This window comes from Macaca mulatta, chromosome 4 (genome assembly GCF_049350105.2).
Source record: "Macaca mulatta isolate MMU2019108-1 chromosome 4, T2T-MMU8v2.0, whole genome shotgun sequence".
Classification (NCBI taxonomy): domain Eukaryota; kingdom Metazoa; phylum Chordata; class Mammalia; order Primates; family Cercopithecidae; genus Macaca; species Macaca mulatta.
In genome coordinates, this window is record NC_133409.1 from 150,332,392 (window position 1) to 150,360,015 (window position 27,624).

Consider the following 27,624-nt stretch of genomic DNA (forward strand, 5'->3'; position numbering starts at 1 on the left):
TGCCTGAGCACCTCCCCCTACCAGGTATATCTGTATCAGGGTATAGGTGCACACAAGCTCCTGTGTACATGGGCGTCCAAAGGCCCAACATGGCCCACGAGTGCAGGATATTTAAAGGCCCTCACAAAACAGCGACAGGTTTCTAAGACACTTGTCTCTTACTTTCATTCCAACACAAATTGAACAATACTAGGCTTTTGCTTTTTCAGGCCCTAACAGAAATTCCATGGTTTAGGAGATGAGGTACACCCGTAACACTCCACAGGGAGAGTGGTCTGGTGAACCCCTAACCCCTTTCCTCTCTGAACGAGGCAAAGCTCAGACTTCACCTCTACCCCTAAACAAGGCACCCAAGCGCACGTCTCAGTAAATAAAGGACGTCCAGAAAATACCACAGGCAGAAGTACTTTATTTGGCAATTTTAACATGACACGTAGGGAAAAGAACCCTGCCCTCCTTCACCAGCCTCCCCAGAAATCCCACCTTCCTATTTCAAGACAGAGTAATAACAGCACCATTTTACACGAAAGGGAACAGCCACAGCCTTGGCACCATTTCTGGTTCCACTTTCCGTGGAAGGGCAGAGAAGCACTGCTCAAACCCCACCACCGGGTCAGAGCCCAGGCAAACAGCAGCAGCCACATCTGACCCTTTGCATACACGAGAGCCCAACACTCTTCCTGGCTCCCAAGCCTTCCCAAGGTGACCCTGTTTCAGCCACCATCATGCAGCAATTCCAGTCCCCTCCAGGCCCACTCTGGGGAGCTGAGCAATGATGAGCAGAATCTTCATGTCTCTGGCAGGCGGAGGAGGGTTCCAGAAGTGGTAGAGATGCTGTGCAGGAGAAAGACAAGGCTGGAGCCAGACGCCTAGGCTCAAGTTGTGAGGAGAGCTTAGAACTTGGGAAGGGGTGTTCCCGGGTTCCAGAGAAGAATGAGATCCACTGGCCTTCACTAGGGAACTAAGCATGAGCTGGGAGGAAATCCGACCTTGGGTCATTGCTCCGTCATCTGCCAGAGGCCCGGGCAAGACTCACCAGTCCACTAGCTGGGCCCCAATGAGGTCGTGCACATGGTAGGTGAGACCAAGCCGTACAACAGCAGGAGCCCGCCGGCCCAGGAGCTCTGATAGGAGCAGCTCCCGATACTTGGACTTCCGGACCATGCCAAGGACAGCCTGGCGCCCTGGAGAAGTGGCAAAGGAGAGGGGAAAGGTGAATAAGGCGTAGAGGCCTGAGGAGTCACCAAAAGGTGAGGGGCTGCAGGCCTGAGCTGCAGATGGGATACCTTTAACAAAGTACTTGATGAATCTCCCAGCTCCAGGCACAGCTAGCCACCAGCTCCCAGCATCTCGGACGGTGAGGACTCCGGCGTTCACCAGATGCCTGAGGGCAGTGGGAAGCCAGCAGAGATGAGGTCTGGGCTCTGAGAACAACCTCTCCTCCTCATCCATTAATATTTACACAAGTCTCGAGAAACATGGGCAACCACGCAAGAGAAAGTGGTAACAACACCCCAACCTGGGGTGGTTGTGTGCTTGCACCAACTGCCTCTGTTGGTGCAGTTGCTTGTTCCAGGACCCCTAAGTGGACTGCCCTCCCTCCACTCTCTTTTCCTGCTACTATTACTCATTCATTTAAATAGTTTCTCTTCCCTGACCACACGTCCTGACACACATTCAGTCTCAGGAGCGAGGAGAGGAATCAGGGTCTTCTGCGCTCCTGTCACCACCTAGGCAGACCTCGCCAAGGCTCCCATCACATCTCTCTGAGAGTGTGTCTGCCCATGTGAGACCGGTGCTACAGCTCTTCAAATACTTTCACATATTCCATGCGTTACAAAGGAGGAGGCCTGAGCCAGATAGAGCCTCTCAAAATTATATTTTTCTTTAGCGCCTGCCCAGTTGTTTTTTAGCTTTGGGGTTTTTTTGTTTTAATGTGAATGTTTAGGGGTATCCCAACTCCTATCATTCTCTATCCTCTTAGTCCTAGTATAATTAACATCAAGCTTTTACGGTTCCTGCCAGGCCCCTGCATACTTTTGATAAGCCACCAAGGACTGAATTCTATTCCAGGGCTCTTTCTAAGGCCCCAGGTAAGATAGGTCTCCTCTCTTGTGGGGAGGAATAAAAACTTGGGTCATTTTATTAAAAAGAAGAGTCAGCCTTTTGGCAGCTTTTCTGGCAGGTTCACCAAAAAAGCAAAAGGACAGGCTGCATGGAACTGGAGGGAGCCAGGGAGGCGTCAGATGCCTGACTTTGTTGGTTCCACAAGTCTCACGTGATTTCTGAGTCCCTGAAGCCAAAGGTCTGTGTCATTTGTTCCTGCTGGAAACTAAGGTCCCCACAGGCTGGAAGTACTGAAGCTAGAAATTTCTGCACTGCCCCAGCATACGGTCGGCCATCACAGGCCTTGAGGACCTAGAAGCAGAGATGAGAAGCATGGTCCGTCCCCACCCTCACTCTCCACCAACCTCTCCACCCCTAGGACAGCATTTCTCTTCCTGTCTTACCTCTTGCTCAGATCCTTCCACCTCTCATACCCTTCCTCCTCCTCCCCCTCCTCCTCCTCCTCTCCCTCCTCTCCCCACTCTTTACCCTCTCGCTCCTCCCTCTTTCCCTCCTGTCTCTCTCCCTCATATTACTACTTACCAGGGCCTGTGCCCTCTCCATGGGATGTGGGGGCAGAGAAATTCTTTCTTTTGTTTTTATTTCTGTTTCCCAACTTCCCTATCTCCCCCAACCTGTTCTCTGCCCCTGGCACCCCTGACACACACAGTCACATACTCTGGTCCTGTAGTCCTCAGTGAAGATAATTCCATGGGCATCCAAGTCGAAGCCCAGCTGGACGATTCTGATCTCCCCCTGCTCTTGAAGCTCCTTCTGTCTCCACAGAGAAGAGAGTGAAAAGAGGGGTATCAGGGTAAGATGCTCTGCTATACTCTGGGCACTCTCAGGCAGGGAGATTTTGCCAATATTGGGGCAAATTTCTCTTAGTAAAGAAAAAACTGTGTGAGGAGATAATCAGGTAAATGACCAAGCGGCCTTTTCCAACTAGCTACCCACTATCTCATCCACCTGCCTTATCTATGGTCTGTCAAACAGTCAATATAATTTTCTAAGACCAAGCACTAAGATAAAACAATGATTAAGATGCAGGCTCTGGCTTCAAAACATTAACAGGAAAATTCTGGGTGGGGTAAGGTGGGGAGGAGTATGGGATTCAATGTTTAAAACAAACAAAAATGAACCAGGACTTCTGTTTATGAGAATACAGCAAGAACTAATACACCTGTTGAAAATTAACTAAAATGCTGGATAAAATGTTATTTAAAAATTGTTTAAGACCAGGTACAGTGGCTCATGCCTGTAATCCAGCATTTTGGGAGGCTGAGGTAGCAGGATCAATTGAGGACAGGAGTTCAAGATCAGTCTGGGCAACACAGTGAGACCCCCATCTCTACAAAAAATGTAAAAACTTAGCCAGGCGTGGTGGCAGAGACCTGTAGTCCTAGCTACTTGGCAGATTGAGGCAAGAGGATCACCTAACCCAGGAGTTTGAGGCTGCAGTAAGCTAGGATTGCAACTGGGCAACACAGTGAGACTCCGTCTCTTAAAAAAAATTGTTTAGACACTAAAGACCTCACAAGATAACAGGAATTACCACTAATATAACATCTAAGTAGGCCGGGTGAGATGGCTCACACCTGTAATCCCAGCACTTTGGGAGGCTGAGGGGGGGTGGATCACCTGAGGTCAGGAGTTCAGTATCAGCCTGACCAATATGGTAAAACCCTACTAAAAATACAAAAATTAGCTGGGCGTGGTGGTGTGCACATGTAGTCCCAGCTACTCGGGAGGCTGAGACAGGAGAATTGCTTGAACCCAGAAAGTTGCTGTGAGCCAAGATCATGCCACTGCACTCCAGCCTGGATGACAGAATGAGACTCCATCTCAAAAAATAAAAATAAAAATAACTGGGGCCGGGCACAGTAGCTCATGCCTGTAATCCCAGCACTTTGGGAGGCTAAGGGTGATCACTTGAGGTCAGAAGTTCAAGACCAGCCTGGCCAACATGACGAAACCCAGTCTCCATGAAAAATACAAAACTTAGCTGGGTGTGGTGTCAGGTGCCTGTAACGCCAGCTACTTGGGAGGCTGAGGCAGGAGAATCACTTGCACTCAGGAGGCGGAGGTTGCAGTGAGCCAAGATCGTGCCACTGCACTCCAACTTGGGTGCCAGGGTGAGACACTGTCTCAAAAAAAAAAAGTAATTGGAACATGGAGTGCATTTATTAATCTAGGCAAATCTGCCCAGAACATTTTCAAAAGTAACTGGGTGCATAAGGAAACAAAACGCAGAGACAATAAAAACAAACCCCAAAAGACAAATAATAGTGGATTTATCGAAAAGACAAAAAAAACAAAACAAACAAACAAAAAAAAATGGCATTTTGGGAGGCCGAGGCAGGCAGATCATTTGAGGTCAGGAGTTTGAGACCAGCCTGGCCAACATGGTGAAATCCCATACCTATTAAAAATACAAAATGTGGCCGGGCGCAGTGGCTTATGCTTGTAATCCCAGCACTTTGGGAGGCCAAGGGGGGCAGATCAAGAGGTCAGGAGATCGAGACCATCATGGCCATCATGATGAAACCCTGTCTCTACTAAAAATACCAAAATTAGCTGGGCGTGGTGACATGTGCCTGTAGTCCCAGCTACTCGGGAGGGTGAGGCAGGAGAATTGCTTGAACCTGGAAGGCAGAGGTTGCAGTGAGTTGAGATCGTGCCACTGCACTTCAGCCTGGGCAACAGAATGAGACTCCACCTCAAAAAAAAAAAAAGGAAAACCAAGGGAACAATGACCATAGCAGTCACCTCCCAGGGACACTCTGATCAGAGACATTTTGATCAGAGAGGAATATATGTGGGATACTGGCCATGTTCTATAGTTTGACCTAGGGAGTAGCTAGATGGGTATCTGCTTTATAAACATCATTTAAATTATATATGTTTATATTTTCATTCGGCAACTTTTAAAGGTTTTTAAAATAAAAGCTAACACTAATATATTAAAGACAACAAATACTTCTTAAGGAGTGGTTCCATCTGGCATGCTTCCTCACAGGAGACGTAGTGAGGGAGACTAGCTCACCTCAAGGGACAGCCAGACTGCCTTCCTTTTCTTCCCTCTTTTCTTGAAAGATCACTATTAACCTTCTACCTGCTAAATCCAATGAACAGATTTCAGTTCTGGGTTTTTTTTTGTTGTGTTTTCATTTTTTTTTAGAGACAGGGTCTCACTCTGTCACCCAGGCTAAAGTGCAGTCGTGCAATCATAGCTCACTGCAGCCTCAAATTCTTGGGCTCAAGCAATCCTTCTGCCTCAACTTTCTAAACAGCTAGAACAGGTGCATACCACCATGCCCAGCTAAGAATTTTTGTGTTTCAATTTATTTTATTTATTTAGTAGAGATGGGGTCTCAGTTATTTAGTAAAGACGGGGTCTCACTTTGTTGCCCAGACTGGTCTCAAACTTTTGGTTTCAAGCTATACTCCTGCCTCAGTCTCCCAAAGTGGTGGGATTACAGGCATGAGCCACCACACTCAGCCTAGATTTGTTTATATTTTACTTTACCTCCTCCCTCTTCTTAGACCACTGTCTTGAATCACAGGTTCTAATACTGCCAACTACTTCACTTTCTCAAAAATCTCTTTACTTTTACAATAGGCCTCTTCCTGGGTTACCTTTTTTTTTTTTTTTTTTTTTTGAGACAAGGTCTAGCTCTATCACCCAGGCTGGGGTGCAGTGGTGCTATCTCAGCTCACCTCCCCAGCTGAAGCAATCCTCCCACCTCAGCCTCCCCAGGTGCGTACCACCATGCCTGGCTAATTTTTGTATTTTTTTTGTAGAGATGGGGTTTTGTCATGTTGCCTATGCTGGTCTCAAACTCATGAGCTCAAGAGATCCACTCACCTCGGCCTCCCAAAGTGCTGGGATTACAGGCGTGAGCCACCGCCCCGGCCTCTGGGTTCCTCTTAACTCAGGCAATTCCTTCTCTGCCTCTGCCACAGATTCCTCTTCTTCTGCTTTCCCTTTATGTCAGTGGATCTCAAATTTTAAGGCACACTTAAAAAGGACTTGAGGCAGTTCAAAAGTGTAGAGTCCCAAATCCCACCCCAAGAGATTGTAACTCATTAACTTTGGATGAGTCCCAGGAACCTGTATTTTTTAAATAAACAGCCCATGTAATTTTGACACAGGCATAACTCAGCTCATACATTCAGTAACACTGCCTTAAATGACAGTGTTTCCCAGCATTGTGGATTTGACCCTATCAACTTCCACTCTAAACCTGGAGTCCTTAACCATGGACCTCAGAAGATTAGTGAAGTATTTCCCCCCAACTGTACATACATCCTATGTATATGTGGCATACGTACATTTTTCTGGAGAGAAATAGCCATAACTTTTATCACCTTCTAAAGATTATAAAAAGGTTAGAAATCACTCCTCTACCCACTCTTCCTACTGGATCTCACCACATTCACAGAATTAACCACTTGCTATTCACACCTCCATGACTTGTAATTCTATTATCACTGGCCAGAATTCTCTCCAACTCTAATAGCCACTTGTCTAATACGTTTGTCTTTGGATGCTCCACATGCACCATCAACTCAACTTGTACAAAATTAAACACATTATCCGTAGTCCAACAACTAAATGTGCTCCTAATACCACCAGCCACGCAGTCATCCGGAAAGTCTGAGTTTTCCTGGACTCCTCCCTTTCTCACTCTCCTCTCCCTCCGTACTGCACTGACCTAATTTAGGCCTTCACCACTTCTCAGATGCAGTGTCTTCTTAGCTGACCTCCCTGCCTCATCCACTACCTCCAATACACCATTCCCTCTCTCTATGACATTCTCTACCAGCCCATCGCCTCAGTGTAAGATGGAAACAACACTGATGTACAAGGCCTGTCATGATCTGACGTCTGTCTGCACTCCCAGTGCTCTATGTTCGAACCATGCCCCATGACTCGGTTTCCCCAAAAGCCTCGTTCTTCTCCCTCCATGGTTGAAATGCCCTGTACTGCCTGCGACCCATTTAACAGGGTCTCTGTGGCACCCCAGTGCCCGGAACAGTGCCCTCCCCTGAAAGGCCTAATGCTTGCTGAACAGCTGGCGGAGTGACTGAGGGACAGGAAATTTTAGGAGTCAGGAAAGGGGCCTCCGGCGGTCGCACCGACGCCCCTCACCAGCTGCCGGTCGGCCACGGTCCTGTCAGGCACGAGGCTGTACACCTGGCTCCTCAGCACGATGGGCGGCAGAGCGTCCTCAAACAGACCTCGCGGGAACAGCTGCATGAGCTCTGAGACAGCCGCACGCGCCGACCCTGGACCGAGAAACCGGGTCAGAGACAGGGAACTGGGGCGGGGACGCGGTTCCAACAAAACTCTCGGCTACCGGAAGCGAGGCCCCACCCAGCTGGGGTCTTTAGCCCCGCCCCGGGGTTGCCATGGTTACCTGGCTCGCCACGAAGAGGATCCGACTCCACAAGCCCTCGCTTCCGCCGCCTCTTAACTCCAAAGGTCTCCGGGACCAGGTGATGCCTTTTTCGGCTCATATCCCGGGATTTTATGGTACCGGGGAAGAGGTAGGAATGGAGGGAAGAGAACCTGAAAATAGGGTCTTCCGGCGCAGAACAGTGACGTACGGTCTCCCCGGGCGTCCCTCCTAGACCAGGTGGTGACGAAAAGGGCGTCAACTTGTCTTCCCTCAGGCCAGTCAGTGTTGGGAGGGGCGGTGGCGACGCAGATACCCGCACCACGTCCGCCGGGCCGGGCCTCACGCCGACCGCGGATTGGCTCCCTCCAAGGGCACGCACGCCTGGGGACTCGTGGGCGGCGTGGAGGGGCGCCGGTGGCCACGTTGGGATCAGCCTCCTTCGTAAAGCTCACACCTCCCCGGCCCCGGGAGGGGTTTGCCCGCCACTGTCGCTGAATGATTGCATCATCGAAAGCAGAAAAACCACTTTTGCATCCTTCGGCCTCTCGTGTGCCTGCCATGACGTCATAGCCCTGCGGAGGTGGAAGTTGGGGAAGTGGATTTGAGGTAACTGGATTCTTGATCTGAGCGCAGGCGTCCTTCCTAACCTCACTGCATTTGGAGGACCTGGAGGGAGGGTGGGTGAAGGGCAAGGAAAGAGGCAGGATGAGAGGTTGGCCGCGGTGGCGTCTGAGGGGCCTGAATGTTTCAAGGCCAGAACCTGGCGATCAGGTGGCTCGCTTAGTCCTAAACCAGTCATCCTTCTCCAGGCCTCCTCTGTAAAATGGAAACTCTGTCCCCCTGCTTCCCTTAGGACCTCATGGATCCCAGGGGGACCAAGAGAGGAGCTGAGAAGACAGAGGTAGCTGAGCCTCGGAACAAACTACCCCGTCCAGCACCTTCTCTGCCCACAAACCCTGCCCTCTACTCTGGGCCCTTTCCTTTCTACCGGCGCCCTTCGGAACTGGGCTGCTTCTCCCTGGATGCTCAACGCCAGTACCATGGAGATGCCCGAGCCCTGCGCTACTATAGCCCACCCCCCACTAACGGTCCAGGCCCCAACTTTGACCTCAGAGACGGATACCCGGATCGATACCAGCCCCGGGACGAGGAGGTCCAAGAAAGGCTGAACCACCTGCTGTGCTGGCTCCTGGAACACCGAGGCCGGTTGGAGGGGTGAGCAAAGCGTGGCAGGCAGTATATCTGGAGACCCGTACTACCCTCTAAAATTAGGAGAGCCACAGCTGGGGTGAGAATCAGTCCTTAAAAGAAACAGACTATTCTTCGAGGGGAGCATCTCACTAATGCTTGTGTCAGACCTTCAGCCTGTAACTCCTGCCTCTCAGGGGTCCAGGCTGGCTGGCAGAGGCCATAGTGACATGGCGGGGGCACCTGACAAAATTGCTGACGACACCGTATGAGCGGCAGGAGGGTTGGCAGCTGGCAGCCTCTCGGTTCCAGGGAACACTATACCTGAGTGAGGTGGAGACGCCGAAAGCCCGGGCCCAGAGGCTTGCTCGGCCACCGCTCCTCCGGGAGCTTATGTACATGGGATACAAATTTGAGCAGTATATGTGTGCAGGTGAGTTGCCCCTGCTTCATAGCCCCCTTCCCCTTCCCAGAGATTGAGAGTCCCCCACCCCTGCTGCTGCTTCTCTCCTTGTGCAGACAAACCTGGAAGCTCCCCAGACCCCTCTGGGGAGGTTAACACCAACGTGGCCTTCTGCTCTGTGCTACGCAGCCGCCTGGGAAGCCACCCTCTGCTCTTCTCAGGGGAGGTAGACTGCACAGACCCCCAGACCCCATCCACACAGCCCCCCACCTGCTATGTGGAGCTCAAGACCTCCAAGGAGATGCACAGCCCTGGCCAATGGAGGAGCTTCTACAGGTTCAGGACAGGGGTGGGCAGGGCGAGAGCTTAGACTTGAAGGCTGGGAAAGGGACTTGGGGAGGAGGGTGAAGGCAGAATGGAGGGTGGACGAGGGGTCCCACTGACCCCTTGCTTTTCCTGACAGACACAAGCTCTTGAAATGGTGGGCTCAGTCATTCCTCCCAGGTGTCCCGAATGTTGTTGCTGGCTTCCGTAACCCAGAGGGTTTTGTCTCTTCCCTCAAGACCTTTCCTACCATGAAGATGTTTGACTATGTCAGGGTAAGGGAATGCTGCTGCAGCTCCCACCCGCATCCCCAAACACCAAGACCACAGGTCTAGCGTCCAGGGCAGCAGCCTGCCTTCCCCTCGTCCCACCACCCCCACTGCCAATCTTCTGCCTCCTCTGCCTGCTCCAGAATGACCGTGACGGCTGGAATCCCTCTGTGTGCATGAACTTCTGTGCCGCCTTCCTTAGCTTTGCCCAGAGCACGGTTGTCCAGGATGACCCCAGGTGAGGCATTCGGCTCTGTCCATCCTCTCTGGATCCCAGGATCCAGCCTCTGGTCCTCAGCTGATTCCTCCATCTGCCCCCCAGGCTTGTTCACCTCTTCTCTTGGGAGCCTGGCGGCCCAGTCACCGTGTCTGTACACCGAGATGCACCCTATGCCTTCCTGCCTATATGGTACGTGGAAGCCATGACTCAGGACTTCCCATCACCCCCCAAGACTCCCTCCCCCAAATAGTGATGTTTAGAGGGGGGCAGTCATATCTCTGTGTGCAGATAATAAAAGCATATTTCTAAGAGGTTCTGCTCTCTTCTTAGCTGAGTCATCCCTGCCCAACAACTCAAGCACACACAGTGGTTTGCTGTTTTATCATCACATTTTTACATGGGGCATTCACTGGGTGTAGAGGCTGGCCGCAAATACGATGTCCCGCCGTAGCAAGGTAGCCGCTGTCTCCATCTTCGCGCCCAGCACAGGCTCTCCTACTAGGCGGGCTGCCCCCCGCAGTGAGCGACACATCTCAGCCAGGCGCTGAATGCAGCGGACCACCAGGCCCTCAGGGGTCCCTGAGAGCCCTGCCAACTCAGAGAAGGGCTGTGGGGAAAGTAGGGTGAGAACTGGATATGCTCACCCTGGGCAGGCTCACCCTGGGCAGGCTCACCCTCAGCCAGCCGTCTGCAAAATCCCAAACCTCAGGTACTCACCATGCCCCGGGCCCACTCATACACAACCTCGACCAGCCCAAAATTCAGCTCGCCCACAAATTCCTCCACCGTCTGGTTCAGGCCACAAGCCACCTGGACCTCACCAATCCGCTTGGCCACAGCCCGAACACGTTCTATTCCCTGCAGGGAAGAAGGAGAGATTAAGGCCTGCCTTCCTGCTCCAGGAGAGGGAAGGACTAGATCAAGATGGCAGCCATTCCCATCCTCGGGGCACTTACAGGGCAGCAGGGGGTCACCTGGGGGACTACCTGAGGGTGGAGGTCAGGAATGCCACAGCCCTGGCAGGGAGAAAGGAGTGATATCCCCTACCTGCTTGAGGGTGTTTGGGAGCTGATCTCCAGCGTCCCCAGGGCTCTGGCAGACCAGGCCAGAGAGCAAGGCAGCAATCTCCTCAGGCCGCAGGGTGCTGAGTGCATTGTCAAACATGAGCTCAGTGAGGAGCAACTCATGGCTGCTCATGGCACAAGCCACCCGCCCTGCCAGCTTCACAGTGCCTGCCTCGTCCACGTAACCCAGGGTTCGGAGCACCTGTAAGAAAAAGAGTGGGCATTGGACACCCTGCTATCCCCTAGCCCCCCCGCCCCAACCACTGCCCCGCCCACCTCTACTCGCTGGTGGTACTCAGGAAGCAGCAGCAGTGACTGATCTGACAGTAGGAAGCGCAGCCGCTCCATCTCCTTCTGTATCTGCATTCGCTCCCGCAGCTTCAGGTACTGCAGAGAGCCACCCATCAGCCTTCTCCTTGCCCCTTAGCAGGGGTGGACTGAAGACAAGGGCTGAGATGGGGGTGGTCGGTCTACAGGGAACCACAGAGGAAAAGCCCCTACTCCCAGCTCGGGAGTTAGCACCCAGGGTCCTACCTGGGCAGGAAAACGGGGGCTGTGTACACACTGAGCCCCCCGGATCAGCTCCTCCAGCTTCCGGGCCCGGAGCCCACCCTCTACAACCGACACGTCTTTGAGCTGCAGGTCATTGACAGGGTCGAGGGTGGGGGGTCCGGCTGGGTGAGCCTGAGCCAGACGCAGTAGTTCCTGAACAGCAGTGGTCACGGCTGCAAGGGGAGGATCCTTCCTGAAGAGGGAGGAGATCTTAAGATCTGGGGTGAGATCTTCTCTCCCACAGAAGCCCCCCTCAGGCTGTGGGAGCCCTCTTACTACAACCCCCACTTCACAGTCTCCCTTAGGCTGGAGGAGCCCCCTCACTACAACCCCACCACTTCATAGTCTCCCTCAGGCTGGGGAAAACTCCCAGACCACTGCCCCTCCCCGCTTCTACATGCCCCTCTGGAGGAAAAGGGCCTCCCTAGCATCTCTGACTTGAATTTTGGCTGCTGCCTCTTGCTGAAGTCCTCCAAGATCTTCTCCCCATTCACCCGGAGCACTTTGGTGGTGATGGCAGCCATATCTGCTGGCTGGAGCTTGACTACGGTGTGCTCACAAGGCCCTGTGAAAAAGGGAGAGCAGGGCAGACCTTGCCGTGGACCCAGGCATCCTGCTCATACTGCTGGCAGAAAACAGGCATCTGCCGCACTCTCACCTTCAGGCAGGAACAGCTTGAATCCCACGAGGTCATCTGGATAGGGTACCTCTGGAGTGGCCGGCCCCCTGTCCTGTGGGTCCTGGGACAAGGGCTTATCACACAAGACCAGGGTTGTGAATACTCTGCTGGTGGAGTTCGAGGAGACCTGGGGGTGGTCAGAGAGGCCAGGAGAGCGGGGTGTGAGGAGTAGACATCAAAGGTAGGAACCAGATACCTACCCTTGGGCAGGAATCAGGAAGCAACCATGCAGAGCTCACCAGTAGAGAGGGGCGACCAAGTCAAGCGATCAGAGCAGACTTCTTGGGGTGGTGGGAGGAAGGAGTGAGCATGATGTGGTGATGGGAAGGGAGAGGGTGAAAAGGAGGGCAAGAGGGGAAAATGAGGACCCTGTGGTAATGCAACCTGCCCTGGCCAAGTGGGGAAAATGGAGAGAGGGCTTGCTCCCTCCCACCCTCTGGAGTCCAAATTCCCATCGCCCTCACCTGTAGGATCACTCCCAGTGCGTTGTGATGCTCCTGATTCTTCACAACCACCACCCTTCCTGCTGAGAGAGACTTCAACCCGTTCACAGACTCCATGATGCGTCGCTGAAGAGCAGGGACGCACACAAAGCACAGATGGGAGGAGGCATCACAGGGACAGACACTTGGACTAAGTTTAATAGCACCTAGAGTGACACGATCTCCTCCTCCCTTCTCCTGTCACCCCCTCAGCACTCACACTTGCTCACCTGAATCATGTGCTGGGTCTCTGTCAGTTCCTCCCCCCAGCCGTAATATTCAGGCAGGTCGACCAGTTGGCCAGTCACGTCAGGCTCCTCCAAAGCCCCCAGCCTCTTGGTCAGTTCGGCCAGGGCTTGTTCATGGGCCTTGGGTGGAAGCAGGGGGAAGCTGTGAAAGGGGAGTCTCCAAGCCCAGTCTGCCACACCCCCGACCCTCAACACACTGGCCTCTGGATGCCTACCTATTCCCAGCCTGGCTTTGTACAACCTCCTGCTCCACATACTGGTTACCCAGGCTCCTCACCTTGCTGTCCTTGCGGGAGGGAAACTCAGAGAAGCTCCTCTTCATCATGTCCTCCACCCTGAGGGCATCCACCCGCAGCAAGTTGAGGATCATAGTGTACGTGAGGCGGAACTGGGACTGCAGCTGGGATGGCTTCCCCTGGAATCAGGTCAGAGAAGTCAGTGAGATCACGGTGGGACCTACTGCACCCCAGCCAGTCTTCTGGACTGGGCCTACTCCCATCAGACCTGGTCCCAGCTCTGCAACCATGGGGCCTTTGACAAACCACTTGCTCACCTCTTCTGTAACATAAGGGAGCAAACTGAAATAAATAGACTCAAAGGCCCCATCTAGCTCCGTATTCATGGGAGAGAAAACTGGAAGAGATAGGCTTCAATCTCATCCTTGGATTCGCTCACTCCTACCTCGGCTTCTCCCAGACAAAACAAAAAAGTCAGAGGAAGCTGGGCGCTGTGGCTCACACCTACAGTCCCAGCACTTTGGGAAGCTGAGGCAGACAGATTGCTTGAGCCCAGGAGTTCAAGACCAACCTGGGCAACATAGCAAAACCTCATCTCTACAAAAAATAGAAAAAAAAAAAGTTAGCCAGGCATGGTGCATATGCCTGGAATCCCAGCTACTTGGGAGGCTGAGATGGGAGGATCACTTGAGCCTGGGAGGCAGAGGTTGCGGTGATCCAAGATTGTGCCACTGCACTACAGCCTAGGTGACTCTGCCTCCAAAAAAAAAAAAAAAAAAAAAAAAGAAGAAGAAAAAGAACAAGTCAGAAGAGAGGAGAATGGAAGAATCCAGCAAGGTCCTGGAGCTGGGGCCCTGCCCAGGATGCTGGGTCACTCACCATCATCATGCGGTGCAGGTCTGCCATCTCGGGCACTCGGCCCTTGCAGAGCAGGATAACGGTGCCTGTGGGGTCCAGGCCCCTCCGCCCTGCCCGGCCTGCCATCTGCACATACTCCCCAGGGAGCAGGTCCCGGAAGGTGGAGCCATCGTGCTTGCGCATGGAGTCAAACACTACTGTACGAGCCGGCATGTTTACTCCCATGGCAAAGGTCTCTGTGGCAAACAAGACCTGGGACAGAGGAGAACGGAAAGGATCAGCAAAGGCTCTACATATTCACGCCCCCAGCCCTGGCCAAGCCCACCTTACTTTGTAGGCACAAGGCACCATCCCAGTTGTTACTTATGGGATCTCATCGAACTCTCCAGGCAAATCTATGGGATTGGTACTATTGTTTTCCTCATTTTACTTATGTAGCTACTTATTTCTATTTCTTTCCTTTTACCCCCATATCCCATTCCCATCCCTGACTGCAATCATTCCAATATATCCAACAAATATTTTTATATAAATATCTTACAGAACATGTCTTCTTTTGTGAGCTTGTAGTTTATAATTCATATAAAAAGTGGTTATATATCTGATTTTTTGTTTCTTCTTTTTCTCCACCCTAGTGTTTCAACATCTGTCCATGTTCCTGTGGTCACTGCTTCCAACTGCTGCAGAACACTCTGAGTGCACCCCCCACACTAACTTTCCCTCTCTCCCAGGGAAGGGCACCCTGGTACTACCAACACCCTGCCACCACAAACAAAGGAAGGGTGGAAATGTTCTCTCTCAGACCACGGTGAGAATTTCTTGGTGATACATACCCAGGAATGAAATATAGACTCAGAGTACGATATACCTTTTGTTTGTTTCTTTGTTTTTGTTTTAAGATGGAGTCTCACTCTGTCACCAGGCTGGAGTGCAACGGCATGATCTTGGCTCACTGCAACCTCCACCTCCTGGGTTCAAGCAATTCTCCTGCCTCAGCCTCCCGAGTAGCTGGGACTACAGGCACGCGTCACCGTGCCCAGCTAATTTTTGTATTTTTAGTAGAGACAGGGTTTCACCACGGTGGCCAGGATGGTCTCAATCTCTTGACCTTGTGATCCACCCACCTCAGCCTCCCAAAGTGCTGGGATTACAGGTGTGAGCCACCATGCCTGGCCAATATAGTTATTTTGTCTAAATAGTGCCAGGGTGCATTCCAAACTGGCTAGGCATCCTGTACAAGGATTCCCAGAACCCTGCAACTTCCTACAACTCTGGCAACACTCGGCATTAACTAGTTTCCTAAATTTTACCAGTCTAATAGCTATAAAGTCGTATCTTGTGAGTACTTCCATTTGTATATTTCTGATTATTAATAACTTTTCAAATTATTAGCTAGCTTGCTAGCTTCCTGGGTTTCTTTTCTGAGACCTACGTGTTCATATCTTATGCATCCCCATTTTAAGATGAGAAACCTGAAATTCAGGAAGGTTAAGTAATTTGTCCAGGATGATACTATGAATACACGGTGGACCTGGGATTCAAACCCAGGTAGTCTGGATCCAGAGCCCAGGTTCTTAACCACAGCACTGGCCTGCCTAAACCTCTGCCCCTCTGCCCTCTGGGCAGCCCCTAAGCAGGTAGCAAACACCGAGGAGTCCCTTTCCCACCACCACATGCACCTTGACCAGGCCACGGCTGAAGAGCATCTCCACGATCTCCTTGAGGATGGGCAGGATGCCGCTATGGTGCACACCCAGGCCACGATTCAGGAGCTCTGACATGTGCAGGACCTTTGGTGGGAGGAGGCCCATGGTCAGGGATGGAGTCTCAGAACACCCTATCCTTACCAGTCTGCTAAATGGGTACATGCATACACACATACACACATAGATGCACCTGGGGCAGCTGGCGGTCAGAGCCACGGAGGCGAGCAAGGCAGCGCTGCAGGAAGAGGTGGATCTCACTCTTCTCTGAACTGGTGGTGAGGTCAAGGGAGGTGAGGCCTGAGGCCTGCTCATCACAGCGGCCCCGGGAGAAGGTGAACACCACCACAGGCAACTGGGCCCGTGTGCGGAGGGAGGCCAGGAGGGACAGGTACACTCCGCGGTCCTGGAGAAGGAAGGGGAAGGGGCAGAGGTTGAGTTCCTGAACCAACGAGAGGTGAGCTAGTGTTAACTGGGGCAGTGCTCAAAGTTCAAGTCAAAACCCCTGGGGAACAACGAAAAAAAAAGATGGGAGGAAAAATGGGTGCTGGCAGGTACAAAACCCTCCCAGTTCTCACCTGTGCAGGGCCCCCCTGATGTGTGGGCTGCTTGGCCCCAAAGGTCTGGGCATGTTTGCTCATTCTCTCCTTCTTGGCCTCCACAGCTGCATAGTACCTGGGGCACAGGGAGGGGTAGCCGTCATGTCCAGCTAGGGGCCCAGCCCTAACTCTTTCCCCCATCTCGGGGCTCACCCTTTTGTATGGAAGGCTCCTCGAGAGTCCAGCAACAAAAAGAGCTCCCCCTGGGTCTTGGAGCTGTTCCCTGTGAAAAGATAGTGCTCCAGGGGCACGGGGCGGGTTACAGTGCTAATCACATAGATCTGACGACGCTTCAGTCGCCTGAAGGAAGGAGAGGGTAGCAAGTCAGGGATGGGAGTGTGGGAAGGAACCCACATCCCCACCCCCTTCCCTACCCCTCCAACTTTACCCAGTCTTTCCTGAGACCCAAAATGGAAGGCTATCCCCCAACATCCCATTCCATTTCAACATGCAAAGTAATCTGGACCCAAAGGGGATCCCACAGCCACCAGGTGGGACATGTTCCCCAGCATCACCCCTAAGGCCTGACCACTCTCCTTGCTGTGGTAGACTTAGTCCCCCCACTCCAATCAAGGAGTACTGTAGCCCCCATCAACCAGGCAACCCAGGACACACGTCTCACCCAATCCAGTCAGCAAACTCAAGGGCGTTGGGGACGGTGGCACTCAGAAGGATGATAGAAACGTGGTCAGGGAGCATGATGAGCACCTCCTCCCACACGACCCCACGCTGGGCACAGAGAGGGAAGAGAGGTCACAGGAGGGCAGGGGCTGCCCTTCTGCCCCTAAAGAGGCACGGGATTCCGTATGGGGGTAAAGAAAGCAGGAAGGTGCCCTGAGTGTGTAGAATAAGGGAGCCGTTCAACTGGTCCCAAAGGAAAGGACTGCCGGCATCTGCGGAGCCCAAGGCCCTTACCTCGGCATCGTTGATATAGTGAACCTCATCAAAGATGACCCACTCCAGGTCCCGAATAACATCTGAGCCACTGTACAGCATGGAGCTGGGGAGAAGAGGCCAAGGATTGACTCCCCAGTGGCTCGTCTCCATCGCCTCTTCAGACAGCACACTCTCCACAACAGCCACATCTTCCCAGCCAAAACTCCCCTGTATTGAGTGTCCATCTCTCACCGAAGGATCTCTGTGGTCATGATGAGGCAGGAGGCCTCCGGGTGCAGCTGCACATCCCCAGTGAGCAACCCCACATCCCCAAACGTGTTTCGGAAGTCCCGGAACTTCTGGTTGCTCAGGGCCTTGATGGGCGAAGTGTAGATGGTGCTGGGGAAAGAACATGAAGTTAGCCAGTCCCTCTGCAGACTCATGGCCCACGCCTCCTCTCCCACATGGAGCTCTCGCAGAAGCATGCCCCAGAAGCTTAGTTGCTCTACTTCTTCACCCAAACTGCCCTACATTCTCTTTCATGATATAACTTCAGAAAAATTCTGTCCCCAACCCCTTCCTAAACTAACCCAGGTCATTCTTCTAACCTTTCTCCCCACCATGCCTTTTTGTTTCTCTCTGAGCTCTTGTCTCAGTCTCACGCCTGAACCTCTCACTTAAAGGATGAGCTAGAGAGGTGGGGGAAGAGATGGGATTTTCAAAGGCTGCAGGAGAAAATGGGGCTGGCTGGTGAAGGGGGAGGTTGGCGAAGCAACTCGTACCGTGTCATGTGTTTCTGGGCCAGGGCAATGGCATATTCAGCCACAACTGTTTTTCCTGCAGATGTGTGAGCTGCAACAAAGACAGAGTCATGCCGCTCCAAGTGCAGGATGGCCTGTTTCTGAAACACATCTGGCTCAAATGCCCACTATGGGAGAGAGAAATAGATAGGAGCTGAAGAAAGGAGCAGGGCCTTCCTGCCTCCTGCTCATGGAGCACACAGGGCAGGGGGATGAAGGCCAGAGCCAGCCGAGGCTAGGACTAAGGACCAAGACTGGCCTGGGATGGATATGACCTCTGGCGGACAGAGGAGACAAGGGGTCAGCTGGGAGTGTGACCCAGCAAGAGGTAGAGGAGCATGTGAAGATGGGGCCAAAGTACCTGGAAGGCTGGCTGGGGAATGAGGCGATAGAAATCACCAACGGGGGAGGTGGCATCCACAGGTATGGCCCACTGCTCCTGAGGTGGAGGCTCTGGGGCTTCTGGGGCGGATACAGCTATGGACGCTTCCTGGAAGAGTCAGGGGTAGGGGTGACAAAGATACAACCAGAGGGCTCTCGATTACCACTCCTCCCAAAAGATGTCCCTTTCTTCCCCTCAGACCCATCCTAGCCAGCCCACATCCTGGTGGCAAGGCTCTTTCTTGCCTCCACTATGCAGAACCACCAACCTTCAACACTAGGTCCTCCAAACTGCTTGCTCGGGCCAGGGGAGTACTGCAGGGAGAGGCTGAAACAGCGTCCCTTCTGGAACCTCCTGGCTGTCCCACTGCCTCATTCTCATCCTCGTCACCCCCACCCAAATCCAGAGGCTCCAACAGATAGCTAAGGCTTAGTAGTCCAGGAGCTGGAGTTGGACGATCTGAGAAGCAACGCAACAAGGTCAACCTCGTCATGCTGACATCTCTGTTCCTTAGGAGAAAGACATGATTTCTCCTACACCCCACTCAAAAACCAAAACGAACCTTTTGGTGCAAAGTCCATGCCTTTCTTGAAACCAGGTGGAACAGTAAGAAGATCTGTAGGACAGGGACATGGAATCAGGGTCACTGCACACTGGTGAACAAATTGTGTACATTATATAAACCTAAAAGATATCATTTACAGGACAGATGCTGTAGATGGGGATGTTTGCTATGACACTTTCCCAACAGATGACAGTAAAGGTTGTTATGGACAGGATATCTTTTTCTAATTTTCTCAGAGGCATGGGAGGGCTAGTAGTAGCCCAGTGATAGCGTGGGCTCTTCCTCCTCAGGGCTCAGACTCAGAGCCCTACCTTACCTTTCTCAAAGTCTATCTCCTCCTCAGCCTCCTCCCATGTGTTCAGATCTGTTATGGTGGGTTCATCCATCCCCCCTGGGAAGAGACAGGACAGACAGGGATTCATGGGATTAGGATAATATGAGATAGGTGGGGAACCCTTCCTGGAGATTAAGGACACCCTCTTCTACCATCCCATCTCCACAAGAGTCACCTGGCCAGAAGGGATACTGAGTTGGATTTCCCCATAAGGACTGGGAGGCTGGCCCTGGAGGCCGGCGAAGAGACAAGGAGGTTGTGGCCGAGAGATTTGTGTTCTCCAGCAAGACCTAAAGCAAGAGATCAGAGCCCCAATGAGGCTGAGCTTGTCTCTGATCACCTCCCCTTCTCCCCAACTCTGTTTCTTATGACCCCTGACCTCCTACCTCTTTGTAACCCAGTATCTGGCCTGTGGTTGGGTGTCTTTGGGCCTGTAGGTCAGATGGGACTGGAGCTCCCAGGACAGCCAAAAGAGACCAGGGATCCATCTTCCTTTGCCATTTTCTGGAGAGAAAAAAAAGTAACTTTTGAGTCTTTTTTCTTCCTCTGCCCCAGCTTCCTTCAGGAACCCATCACCCTAGTCTAAGCCCCTCCAGACTCCTCACCGGGCTGAGTGCTCCACACCATGCAGAGGCAGCCAGGCTGGGGATGACAGAAACAACTGTTCTGCTTCTTGCTGCAGATCTGGGGCACAGGGAGGGAGGCCATGGGGAAGCTGAAACAAGGGCAAGATGAGAGGCATTAGGTAAGGAAAAAGAGTAAAATGCAGACAAAAGAGGTGATGGGATTTGTGTTCAGATCAGAAATGGTAGATGTGTCAAACAGACTAGGACAATCAGGCTTGGCCAAAAACTACCCGCTACTGAATTACCTGGGGCAGATTTTGGATTTCAGAAACATGGAGGCTGGACCTAGGAATCTGCATTTTTAAAAAGCTCCCTTGCTAGTCATGAAGCACATGAAATTTGAGACTCACTGATTTTAGAAAAAGGGGTCACAGACCTAAGGATGAAGAGTTGGAGGCTCAAAGCCTAGCATCTCAGTCACCAAGTGCCCTGGTGCTTGGAGACAGAAGGGAGCTCCATGGAGAAAGCGCAGCTCTGAAAGCAAAAATATCCCCAGGACTCTCTGCTGTCTTCACATGGACTGCAGGTACACTGGGCTGGAAGCTGTCCAACACCCGTTCAGGCTGGGATGGACAGCAGTACAAGCACAGATGAACAAGGTTAAGCTAGATCCTACTGTGAGGAGGGTGAAGGAGGTTTGGACTCAATGAGGGTCAAAGGTTAGGGTCAAAAGTCACTCACGCTGCTCTCCGGAGCTCCAGGCAAGTTAAGCAGCTCCCAGCGACCTGTGCATCCGAGCTCCACGGCCCGAAGGGGTAGGTCCAGGGGATCTGGAGGAGGTAGCACTACGGGGTAAAGTCAAAAGTAAGGGGTCAAAGGTCATTCCATGTCTGCTACTCCGTGCCATTTCACTCCCCTCCCCCTCACCGAGTCGCTCTGTCTCCATCATTCTGGAGCCACAGCGGCTGCCGAGCAGCCCGGAAATGCTGCAAGCAGTCCCTGCGAGGTAAGCCCCGCCCCGCAACGGGCGGAAGTAGAGACAACTTCCGGCACGGCCCCGCCGAGAGCGTGAACTATCGCTGCGGAGGGGCAGACCTGGACCGGTGGAAGGCCGGGCGGAAGTGCGTGCCTGGGGCCGCCTTGGTTACCGCGTTTTCCGCCCTTCGCTACGTCATCGTTGTGAGCCCGCTATCAGCGGCCAGCGCGGGCGCGGCCGGAGACCGTGGGGCCCGCGGTTGCCGCCCCCTCAGGTAAGGCCCTCTGCTTCTCACTCTTCGGCCCCTTTTTTCATAGCGCTTTCTCTCTTCTTCCTCTTTGAGTTGCTCTGAGGGCGCTACGCTGGCTCCACCGCCTTCTCTGCCGTTCGAACCCCGCGGCTGTCCTTACCCCAGCGAGGGTAGGGGGGTCGGGTGCCATCGTCTTGCCGACGGAGTGGGTGTTTGTCCCTCCCTGAGCCACAGGGTTCCTCGAGGTGCTGGTGTCTGTGATCCCTGGAGACAGGAGGGAATGCTGGATGATCCCGACCAGCGGGAGCTTGGACAGCATCCTGGTTTAAGCAAGGAGTAGGGAAAGCCAAAGGCAAGAGTAGGCAGACCTGAAGGGGTGGAGTTGGGTACAGTGTGGACGGCGTGTGAACCCCGGGTGGTAACAGGGGAGAAAGATGTCTTGGGCCCTGCCCCTGAACCAGGAGCCACCATGTTGGTGATACCCCCCGGACTGAGCGAGGAAGAGGAGGCTCTGCAGAAGAAATTCAACAAACTCAAGAAAAAGGTGAGGGACTGTGTGTGGACATGGCCTAACCTTTCACAGACTGTGCACTCTGAGAAGATCTGGGGTGAGTGTGAGCGAATGGGAAAGTTTTTCTGGCCCGTATCTAGAGATATATCACCCACCTCACAGTGTAGCTTCGAGAGGTGGGCTTTCCCAAGCCCTGGTGTGGACCTTCTGTCTTTTCTATGCAATCGGCCATGGGATTGTCTTCCTTTCCAATGGCTTTTAGTACCACCTAAGGGCTGATGATCCCCAAGTTTGTTTTTCCAGTTCTATCCAGTGTCATACTGATAAACTTCAGATACCCAAAGTTGGAGCTATCATCTTTCTATTCTTGATCTTCCAAGTAAGATTGACTACACCAATTCTGCCACGCGTTTGGACTCAAAATCTCATCTCTGACTTCTCCGCTATTTGCATAGTCAAGCGTTTGCCAAGTCTTCTTGTTTTTTCTTTTGAAGCAATTTTTCCTGTTTATTCTTCATTGTGTATTCCCCCGAGCAGGGCTTTATTGACATTTACATGAGCGATTGTAATGGTCTCTCAACAAATTTCTCAGTCTTTTTTTTTTTTTTTAACAGACTTCTTCACTCTTGGTCAAACGATCCATTGAAAACACAAAATTCTGCTCCCTCTGTTTCTCAAAAACCATAAATGGCTTCACATTGTCTATATAACAAAGCCCCAAAACCTTAGTTTGGCAGCCTTGTCTAGTAAAGTAGAACTATTCACTACTCCCAAAACATGCATTCCCAAAGCGTTCTTACCGCTGCATGTTTGCCATCCTGTCTTCTTTTTCTAAAATACCCTTCTTCTCTCTGTGTCGTGCAGAGATACGGGGGAGGGCCTAGTTTAATAGCCATTAAACATCAGAAAATCTTACTAGCTTTCAGCTATGAATAATCTGCACCTCTTACCGCGTTGCTAACTCACTCAGTTTATTTTTATTTCTCAGACTATAAGCTTCTTGAGGGTAGAAACAATGCTTTATCCTCCTGGATATCCCTGTTACAAAGTCATGTCTGGGCCTTATTCAATATGCAGGAAATAGATGGATGAAGCCTCCAGGAAAGGCACATAGACTTATACTTACTTGCAGCTTATATCCTAGGATTCTAGTCCATGATCAAATTCTTTGTCTTCAACCTCAAAAATGTAACACTCTGGAAAACCTCTGGGTTCCGTGGTTTGGTTAGATTAGGAATTTCCGGCATCATTCATGATCTAGGGGACCAGAGGCAAGAGGCAGAGCACATCAATGCACCACTCTAAAGACATCAAGAAAGATGGTCCCTGGAGTGATGTGCCCAGGGGTCTTGGGAGAGGAACCGGCTAGGGGCTGGCCCTCACTGACCTCTCTCCTCTCACCCTTGTTCCCAGAAAAAGGCATTGCTGGCTCTGAAGAAGCAAAGTAGCAGCAGCACAACCAGCCAAGGCGGTGTCAAACGCTGTGAGTGACAGGGGAAATGGGGATGGACTGGAAGTGGGCAGCATGGGGCTGACCTTCATCATGGCCTGGTCAACATAATGCCTCTTCCCCTTATCACTCCAGCACTATCAGAGCAGCCTGTCGTGGACACAGCCACAGCAACAGAGCAGGCAAAGCAGCTGGTGAAATCAGGAGCCATCAGTGCCATCAAGGCTGAGACCAAGAACTCAGGCTTCAAGCGTTCTCGAACCCTTGAGGGGAAGTTAAAGGTGAGCACAAACAGAAGGATTGTTTAGAGGGCATCCCTCCAAGTTGGAATGTAGATGGGTTTGGGGAAAAATATGCATACTCGAGCACTGGCAAATTGCTGTACCATTCTGAGTTTTGCCTCTCAAATATTAAATGAAAAAACTAGATGACTCCTGAATTCTCCATTTTACAAATTTTGTAGTTCTAATCCACTTTGGATTGGAGCTCTTGGAATATGTCGCTCTAAGGGATGGAAAGGGCAGAAAATGTTATCAGATTCAAGAGAGGTTGAAATAAACTGAACATATAACATATCAAGTCACTTATAAAAAGTATCAGCCAGGCGTGGTGGCTCATGCCTATAATCCCAGCACTTTGGGAGGCCAAGGTGGGCAGATCACTTGAGGTTAGGAGTTTGAGACCAACCTGGCCAACATGGTGAAACCCGTCTCTACTAAACATAACAAAAATTCGCAGGGCATGGTGATGCACGCCTATAGTCCCAGTTACTGAGGAGTCTGAGGCCAGAGAATTGCTTGAACCCAGGAGGCACAGGTTGCAGTGAGTGGAGATCGCACCACTGTACTCCACCCTGGGCGACAGAGCAAGACTCTATCTCAAAACAAAACCAAAAAGCTGCAATGGCAGGTGTGGCAGTGGCTCATTCCTATAATTAGAGCACTTTAGGAGGCCAAGGTAGGAGGATTGCTTGAGCCCAGGAATTTGAGACCAGCCCTGGCAACATAGTGAAACCCTATCTCTACAAAAAAAAAAAAACAAAAACAAAACAGAAATTAGCCAAGCATGGTAGAGCGCATCTCTAGTCTCAGCTACTAGGGAGGCTAAGGTAGGAGGATTGCTTGAGCCTGGGAGGTCAAGGCTGCAGCAAGCTATGATTGCACCATTGCACTCCAACCTGGACAACAGAGCAAGACCCTGTCTCAAAAAATAAAAACAAATAAATAAAACCACATAGTCAAATAAGAAATGTATATAGTGTTAAAAGGAAAGAAGAGATCAGAGGAGATCTAGAAGAGGGTGAGGGAAGAGGAACATCTCTGTTCCATGGTTGGGCAGCCTCCTGCTCCACACTGAGGTAGGTCTCTCCCCTCTCCAGGACCCCGAGAAGGGACCAGTCCCCACTTTCCAGCCGTTCCAGAGGAGCATATCTGCTGATGATGACCTGCAAGAGGTAAAGGCTTCTAATTTCTGTCCCTGAGGGGTTGGGGATGGAGGAACATGAGAAACTAACTTATTTTGGACTACATGTTAGCAACTGGGAATCATCTTAACTGTTCTTGGTCTCTTTTACAGTCATCTAGACGTCCCCAGAGGAAATCTCTGTATGAGAGGTTAGAGAGTAGAGATAAGACTGGGCCCACTTGGCGGGGTTGATTGCCTGAGTCCTTGGGAGGTTTGGGCTGTAGAAGCTGTGCTATTGAGGGAATATTGAGTCTCCACAGGGTCCAAGGGGAGAAGGTAAAACCCCCCTTTGATCTTCAGTCTGCATCTCCCCAGCTTTGTGTCTTCTAGTGATCGACTTCGAGAACTAGGGCCAGATGGAGAAGAGGCAGAGGGCCCAGGGGCTGGTGATGGTCCCCCTCGAAGCTTTGACTGGGGCTATGAAGAACGCAGTGGTGCCCACTCCTCAGCCTCCCCTCCCCGAAGCCGCAGCCGGGACCGCAGCCATGAGAGGAACCGGGACAGAGACCGAGATCGGGAGCGGGATCGAGACAGAGACCGAGAGCGGGACAGGGATCGGGATCGGGATCGGGATCGAGATCGAGATCGAGATCGAGACCGGGAACGGGACAGGGATCGGGAGCGGGATCGAGACCGAGACCGAGAGGGTCCTTTCCGCAGTGAGTGATCTTGGCTGGAGGTCAAGGTGACCTTAACTGAGGTTTATGTGGGTCCTACTAAGTGAAGTGTGGGATGGACCATGTCTTGTGACTGTGATTCCTGCTCCCAAAGGGTCGGACTCCTTCCCTGAACGGCGAGCCCCTAGGAAAGGGAATACTCTCTATGTATACGGAGAAGACATGACGCCTACCCTTCTCCGTGGGGCCTTCTCTCCTTTTGGAAACATCATTGACCTCTCCATGGACCCACCCAGAAAGTAAGGATGACGACAGGGCATGATGAGAAGTCCTGGGCGAATCCTGGGGTGTGAGACTTGAGGGAGGAAGCTGCCCTCCCGGCAGCCGCCTGTGATCGCTGGGTTTGGTTGGGTCCAGAAGAGCCCCTTGGCTCTCCACTGACCCTGTTTTTTCTTATCCCAGCTGTGCCTTCGTCACCTATGAAAAGATGGAGTCAGCAGATCAGGCCGTTGCTGAGGTTGGAACTTCGCAAATCTGTTCTTCCCATCGCCTCTGCTGTTCTCATGTGTTCTCATCAAAATACTAGATGCCAGGAAGAAGTTGGTTCCTCTTGATAAAGTCTCTCCCTATTCACACAGAAAAACTTACATTCTCAGATTCCTTATTCAGTCTACTCCTAGGATAGCAACTCCTGGAATAGCTTCTTTGGTGTATCTGTAATGTTTTCCTCCCCATCCTCTGCCTCCCCTCTTCTGCTTTAGCTCAACGGGACCCAGGTGGAGTCTGTACAGCTCAAAGTCAACATAGCCCGGAAACAGCCCATGCTGGATGCCGCTACTGGCAAGTCTGTCTGGGGCTCCCTCGGTAAGAATGGGATTTTCTTTCCCGTCCTCTCCCCTACAGCACACTCCTTTTGGTTCCCCCACACATCCTTGGGTTTCCTAGAGATTATCGAGGTCAGAGTGTGTGCAGAGGCTGTGGGAATGGGAAGGAAAATTTCAGATCATCTGTTAGTTAGAGGTAAAGAAAGGAGAGAAAAGGATTGAGAACAGCTTCCAAAGCAGCGACTGGAACAGGGAAGAAAATGGGAGCTGGAGTGAGATTGGTGAGAAAGATGAGTGTCTCATGGGGCTTGTTCATTTTGAGATGGAGTAGAGTGAATTTCGTAAGTATTTGAAATTAGGGGTCTGGAACTCAGGTGTGAGGTAAGGAATGAAAACATAGATTAAGTCATCTGCATCACAGGGTGGCTCCCCGATCATGAGGGAGACTGATTTCGGAGAAAAAAAACGACCCAGGACTAGACTTGAGGAATACTCAGGGACTATGTTAGGAAACAGGACTGTCCACCTTACGCCCCACGTGTCTCCAGCTCTCCTGACACGTTAGGCTAACGTTGAGCCTAACGTTAGCAAAGGAGACAGGAGGAGGGGTCAGAGGGCTGGGAGCAGCACCAGAGGGGCCTGGGCCACTGAAGCGAAAGGACACATGCTTTGAGAAAGAGGGAGTAGCCAGCAGTGTCAAGGTACAGAGATCACAGGATGAGAAGTGGGTGGGAGAGATTCTCTCTAGGTCAAGGGTGGTGGGGATGGAATCTTTGGATGGGGTGAAGAGAGTAACATGTCTGGTGGAGGGAGGAAAAGAGGAAGGGGAAGAAACAGCTAGAGGCTTGAGAGAGAATGGTGAGGGCCAAAGCTACATGCTGGATGAGTTCTGGTGGAGCTAGTAGCATTCCTTAGTATGAGTAACCCATTTACCTGAAAGTAGATTTTCCTGGGAAGGGAGTGAGCAGAAAGAAGGACTCAGAGCAACAGTGGCCTTTCAGGCAAAAGAAAGGAACTAGAGTTGACCAGCATGTCAATAAAGGGCTACAGAGGTTTTCTAGTTTTTAGCTTCTGACATACTGACTATAAGTAGTGGGTTAATATCATTCATATATCTCAACAATGACATTTGGGATTTTTCTAAGAACAAAACATTCATCAAAATGTCCACTTACACTCTCCTTGGCCATGGGTTGGCACAAAGGAGCTAAGGAAGACAGGCCATCCTGGCCACCAGAGGGCAGCGTGGAAACTGGGTTTCCAGGGGCCAGCAGCCAGGACTGAGGTGGTCAGGAGTCAGCCTCAGGGTCTGATCTATGATCTCCTTTAGACCTTAACTGTTCCTCTTCTCCCTCCCTAGCTGTCCAGAACAGCCCTAAGGGTTGCCACCGGGACAAGAGGACCCAGATTGTCTACAGTGATGACGTCTACAAGGAAAACCTTGTGGATGGCTTCTAGGGAACAGAGCTGGATTCCTTGTGCCTCAAATGCCCCAATGCTGGTCTCAGTAAAACACTGAGGTGGAAGCTTACATATCTCCCTCAGCCTCTGGTTTTTCAGCACTTGGGATTGGGGTTAAGCCTTTAAAAATGGGTGTCAGGTTTGATCTCAGTGTAACAACATGGCCAGTGCCCGTTCCCCACTCCCTTGCCCCAAAAGGATCTGGAACACAA

The 27,624-nt window shown here is 51.8% G+C and overlaps 4 protein-coding genes across 18 annotated transcripts; 2 read left to right on the forward strand and 2 right to left on the reverse strand.

The window, feature by feature from the left end:
* Positions 1-389: 389 nt before the first annotated feature.
* STK19 (serine/threonine kinase 19) lies at positions 390-8,177 on the reverse strand. 2 transcript variants are annotated; one of them, XM_078000406.1, is made up of 8 exons: positions 7,825-8,177; positions 7,530-7,739; positions 7,262-7,398; positions 2,773-2,880; positions 2,279-2,418; positions 1,287-1,384; positions 1,037-1,184; positions 390-834 (listed from the first exon to the last, which is right to left on the reverse strand). In XM_078000406.1, exons 1-8 carry the CDS (start codon positions 8,069-8,071, stop codon positions 789-791), a joined length of 1,134 nt encoding a protein of 377 aa, XP_077856532.1. In that variant the 5' UTR covers positions 8,072-8,177; the 3' UTR covers positions 390-788. The 2 variants fall into 2 exon arrangements, with proteins under 2 accessions (XP_077856532.1, XP_014991522.3); XM_015136036.3 differs by having other exon boundaries at positions 2,785-2,880; positions 7,825-8,086.
* DXO (decapping exoribonuclease) lies at positions 7,811-10,226 on the forward strand. 4 transcript variants are annotated; one of them, NM_001266982.1, is given in 7 exon segments: positions 7,811-8,117; positions 8,365-8,726; positions 8,897-9,132; positions 9,219-9,438; positions 9,566-9,701; positions 9,839-9,933; positions 10,018-10,217. In NM_001266982.1, coding segments are annotated over 6 exon segments (1,191 nt in total). In that variant the 5' UTR covers positions 7,811-8,117; positions 8,365-8,370; the 3' UTR covers positions 10,166-10,217.
* Positions 10,227-10,285: 59 nt separating this feature from the next.
* SKIC2 (SKI2 subunit of superkiller complex) lies at positions 10,286-20,862 on the reverse strand. Of its 5 annotated transcripts, XM_078000370.1 has the most exons (29): positions 20,787-20,862; positions 20,601-20,704; positions 20,296-20,482; positions 19,899-20,008; positions 19,680-19,797; positions 19,469-19,583; positions 19,276-19,350; positions 18,957-19,010; positions 18,663-18,853; positions 18,374-18,502; positions 17,995-18,140; positions 17,465-17,611; positions 17,252-17,336; positions 16,959-17,065; positions 16,490-16,636; positions 16,316-16,412; positions 15,931-16,143; positions 15,714-15,824; positions 14,056-14,286; positions 13,218-13,355; positions 12,923-13,060; positions 12,675-12,779; positions 12,190-12,337; positions 11,970-12,096; positions 11,514-11,724; positions 11,256-11,366; positions 10,963-11,181; positions 10,633-10,773; positions 10,286-10,522 (listed from the first exon to the last, which is right to left on the reverse strand). In XM_078000370.1, exons 5-29 carry the CDS (start codon positions 19,779-19,781, stop codon positions 10,322-10,324), a joined length of 3,489 nt encoding a protein of 1,162 aa, XP_077856496.1. In that variant the 5' UTR covers positions 19,782-19,797; positions 19,899-20,008; positions 20,296-20,482; positions 20,601-20,704; positions 20,787-20,862; the 3' UTR covers positions 10,286-10,321. The 5 variants fall into 5 exon arrangements, 4 of the variants coding, with proteins under 4 accessions (XP_077856496.1, XP_014991513.3, XP_077856495.1 ...); XR_013416584.1 differs by lacking the exon at positions 20,296-20,482 and having other exon boundaries at positions 11,256-11,429; XM_015136027.3 differs by lacking the exon at positions 20,296-20,482.
* A 176-nt stretch (positions 20,863-21,038) lies between these two features.
* On the forward strand, positions 21,039-27,624 carry NELFE (negative elongation factor complex member E). Of its 7 annotated transcripts, XM_078000403.1 has the most exons (12): positions 21,039-21,109; positions 21,320-21,437; positions 21,547-21,629; positions 23,010-23,079; positions 23,182-23,327; positions 24,425-24,499; positions 24,622-24,659; positions 24,826-25,169; positions 25,282-25,426; positions 25,590-25,644; positions 25,889-25,991; positions 27,312-27,624. In XM_078000403.1, the coding sequence occupies exons 3-12, from the start codon at positions 21,555-21,557 to the stop codon at positions 27,407-27,409; spliced, it is 1,149 nt and encodes a 382-aa protein (XP_077856529.1). In that variant the 5' UTR covers positions 21,039-21,109; positions 21,320-21,437; positions 21,547-21,554; the 3' UTR covers positions 27,410-27,624. The 7 variants fall into 7 exon arrangements, with proteins under 7 accessions (XP_077856529.1, XP_014991519.2, XP_077856531.1 ...); XM_015136033.3 differs by having other exon boundaries at positions 21,039-21,437; XM_078000405.1 differs by having other exon boundaries at positions 21,039-21,437; positions 24,841-25,169.

What these genes read in the sequence shown, in the direction of transcription:
- SKIC2 (XM_078000368.1), bottom strand. Translation starts at nt 20,808, where the DNA reads ATGATGGAGACAGAGCGACTCG. An exon ending in ACTATATCAACGATGCCGAG is followed by an intron (nt 17,066 to 17,251) that starts GTAAGGGCCTTG and finishes CTCTGTGCCCAG; the next exon opens with CGTGGGGTCGTGTGGGAGGA. An exon ending in TCAGCCGTGGCCTGGTCAAG is followed by an intron (nt 14,287 to 15,713) that starts GTGCATGTGGTG and finishes CCTCTGTCCCAG; the next exon opens with GTCTTGTTTGCCACAGAGAC.
- STK19 (XM_078000406.1), bottom strand. Translation starts at nt 8,071, where the DNA reads ATGGCAGGCACACGAGAGGCCGAAGGATGCAAAAGTGGTTTTTCTGCT. An exon ending in TCCTCTTCGTGGCGAGCCAG is followed by an intron (nt 7,399 to 7,529) that starts GTAACCATGGCA and finishes TTCTCGGTCCAG; the next exon opens with GGTCGGCGCGTGCGGCTGTC. An exon ending in CCGTGGCCGACCGGCAGCTG is followed by an intron (nt 2,881 to 7,261) that starts GTGAGGGGCGTC and finishes CTGTGGAGACAG; the next exon opens with AAGGAGCTTCAAGAGCAGGG.
- NELFE (XM_015136033.3), top strand. Translation starts at nt 21,555, where the DNA reads ATGTTGGTGATACCCCCCGGACTGAGCGAGGAAGAGGAGGCTCTGCAG. An exon ending in CCAAGGCGGTGTCAAACGCT is followed by an intron (nt 23,080 to 23,181) that starts GTGAGTGACAGG and finishes TTATCACTCCAG; the next exon opens with CACTATCAGAGCAGCCTGTC. An exon ending in AGGAAATCTCTGTATGAGAG is followed by an intron (nt 24,660 to 24,825) that starts GTTAGAGAGTAG and finishes GCATCTCCCCAG; the next exon opens with CTTTGTGTCTTCTAGTGATC.
- DXO (XM_077998883.1), top strand. Translation starts at nt 8,371, where the DNA reads ATGGATCCCAGGGGGACCAAGAGAGGAGCTGAGAAGACAGAGGTAGCT. An exon ending in TGAGCAGTATATGTGTGCAG is followed by an intron (nt 9,133 to 9,218) that starts GTGAGTTGCCCC and finishes CTCCTTGTGCAG; the next exon opens with ACAAACCTGGAAGCTCCCCA. An exon ending in CAATGGAGGAGCTTCTACAG is followed by an intron (nt 9,439 to 9,565) that starts GTTCAGGACAGG and finishes TTTTCCTGACAG; the next exon opens with ACACAAGCTCTTGAAATGGT.